Raw genomic sequence first — 1,877 nt, forward strand, 5'->3', positions numbered from 1 at the left:
AACTTGGGTATATATTTTGTTCATTTTGGGATAATAGTGTTTTCTGATGGTTTTGGTCCTTCCATCTCTCTCTTTGTCTCTCTCGTGACGTTCAGTGTGAGTTTTTGGTCTGTGATGTTCAGTTTTGACAGGAACAGGCTCTTTGGTCCAGAAGCACCAGTATTTCCAGCATCTTTTGAAGTGGATGATATTAATATCCACACAAGCGTTTCTCGCCAGTTCTAATCTGAAACCCACATATCGTTTGATCATTAGCACATGCTGTGCAGTATTATGAAATTCAGAATTCCAGGTGCTCGTTTACTAGTTTCCTTTCACAGTACTGATTAACACATGACGTGTCTGAAAGATCCTCCCACTTCAGGAATAATAAAAACAACGGTGAGGTCATCTTTGCACAGATATCTGCATTTAGGACAGTTGCTGAGCTGTAACCTCTGTCTGTTTTTCTTGCAGGTTTTTCGCTCCTCCATCATGTCCGTCTGCATTTCCCGTGGCTTAGCTCCACCCTCTCAGGACAGGTGGGCGTGGCTTCACGTGCTGGCTCCGCCCCCGCGTCACTGGCCCTGCCCGTCGCTGCAGCAGCTGTTGACCGTGTGTCTGCTGTTGCTGCTGCCACCGCTGGCCGTCCAATCACGGCGCGAGCGTGGTGGAGGGGGCATGGCCCACTACATCCCATCATCGGTGGCGCAGTATCCGCCCGTCTCCAAGCTGGTGCAGGGCCTGAGCATCGCGGTGGTGCTGGTGGGAAACTCCAGTGAGGTGGCGCTCACCGGCACGCGCGACAAAGACGACTTTGGCCACATGCCGCTGGCGCCCAACGTGGAGATGCTCACCATGAACGAGACGGACCCCAAGAGCATCATCAAGAGCATCTGCGACCTGATGACGGAGCACTGGCTGCAGGGCGTGGTGTTTGGAGACGACACCGACCAGGAGGCCATCGCGCAGATCCTGGACTTCATCTCCGCGCAGACGCACATCCCCATCCTGGGCGTGAAGGGAGGCTCCTCCATGATCATGGCCGCTAAGGTACGTGCGCTAGTGTTGCTCTATTATACAGAAGTGGCGAAAGAGAAGTGGGTGTGTCAAAATGGCTCGATAGCGCCAGCTATTCACTTTCAATGAAGTGCGGCTCTCGCTACGTTTCACGTACATGTATGAAAATCAGTAGACACATATGTAGCACACCAATAACTACAAAAAAGTCAGTTATTTTGAATTTTCTCAGCAAATTTTGTGTCCGTTTTCAGGAGTAGTATTTTAACGAACTCCTCCTAGAGATTTAATCAGATCAACACCAAATTTGGTCAGTTTAATCTAAAGCCCATTGTGATTTTAAATTGGGTGTGAAGGGAGGCTTCTCCATGATCATGGCTGCTAAGGTACGTGCGCTAATGTTGCTATTGTACAGAAGTGTAAAATTTATGTCCGATATGGGTTTCAGAAGTGGGTGTGGCAAAATGGCTCGAAAGCGCGGCCTATTCACTTTCAATGAAGTGCGGCTCTCGCTATGTTTCACGTAACACACCAATACCTACAAAATATTATCTTGAAGCAAGTCACTTATTTTGAATTTTCTAGGCAAATTTTGTGTCCGTTTTCAGGCGTAGTATTTTAAAGAATTCCTCCTAGAGATTTAATCAGATCAACACCAAATTTGGTCAGTGTAATCTAAAGCCCTTTGTGATGTTAAATTGGGAAGATCTGGAACCTGGAAGTTGTTATAACTCAGGCATACAATGTCCGATCTTCCCCAGACTTCAGAGCAAATGTACAGTAATTCTGAAGAGATGCATGATGGGAAACGGTGTGTGTGTGTGTGTGTGTGTGTGTGTGTGTGTGTGTGTGTGTGTGTGTGTGTGTGTGTGTGTGTG

At 47.6% G+C, this 1,877-nt stretch overlaps 1 protein-coding gene across 1 annotated transcript in view; it reads left to right on the top strand.

The window, feature by feature from the left end:
- Positions 1 to 460: 460 nt before the first annotated feature.
- The window catches only part of LOC107698059 (glutamate receptor ionotropic, NMDA 2B-like), a 30,930-nt gene continuing 29,513 nt past the window's right edge, over positions 461 to 1,877 (top strand). Inside the window, exon 1 of the mRNA XM_016498977.1 lies at positions 461 to 1,032. Within this exon, the coding sequence (XP_016354463.1) occupies positions 475 to 1,032 (558 nt within the window). The 5' untranslated portion in view covers positions 461 to 474. The remainder of the gene's footprint in view (positions 1,033 to 1,877) is intronic.

Source organism: Sinocyclocheilus anshuiensis, unplaced genomic scaffold, assembly GCF_001515605.1.
Source record: "Sinocyclocheilus anshuiensis isolate Anshui unplaced genomic scaffold, SAMN03320099.WGS_v1.1 scaffold1962, whole genome shotgun sequence".
NCBI classification, from domain to species: domain Eukaryota; kingdom Metazoa; phylum Chordata; class Actinopteri; order Cypriniformes; family Cyprinidae; genus Sinocyclocheilus; species Sinocyclocheilus anshuiensis.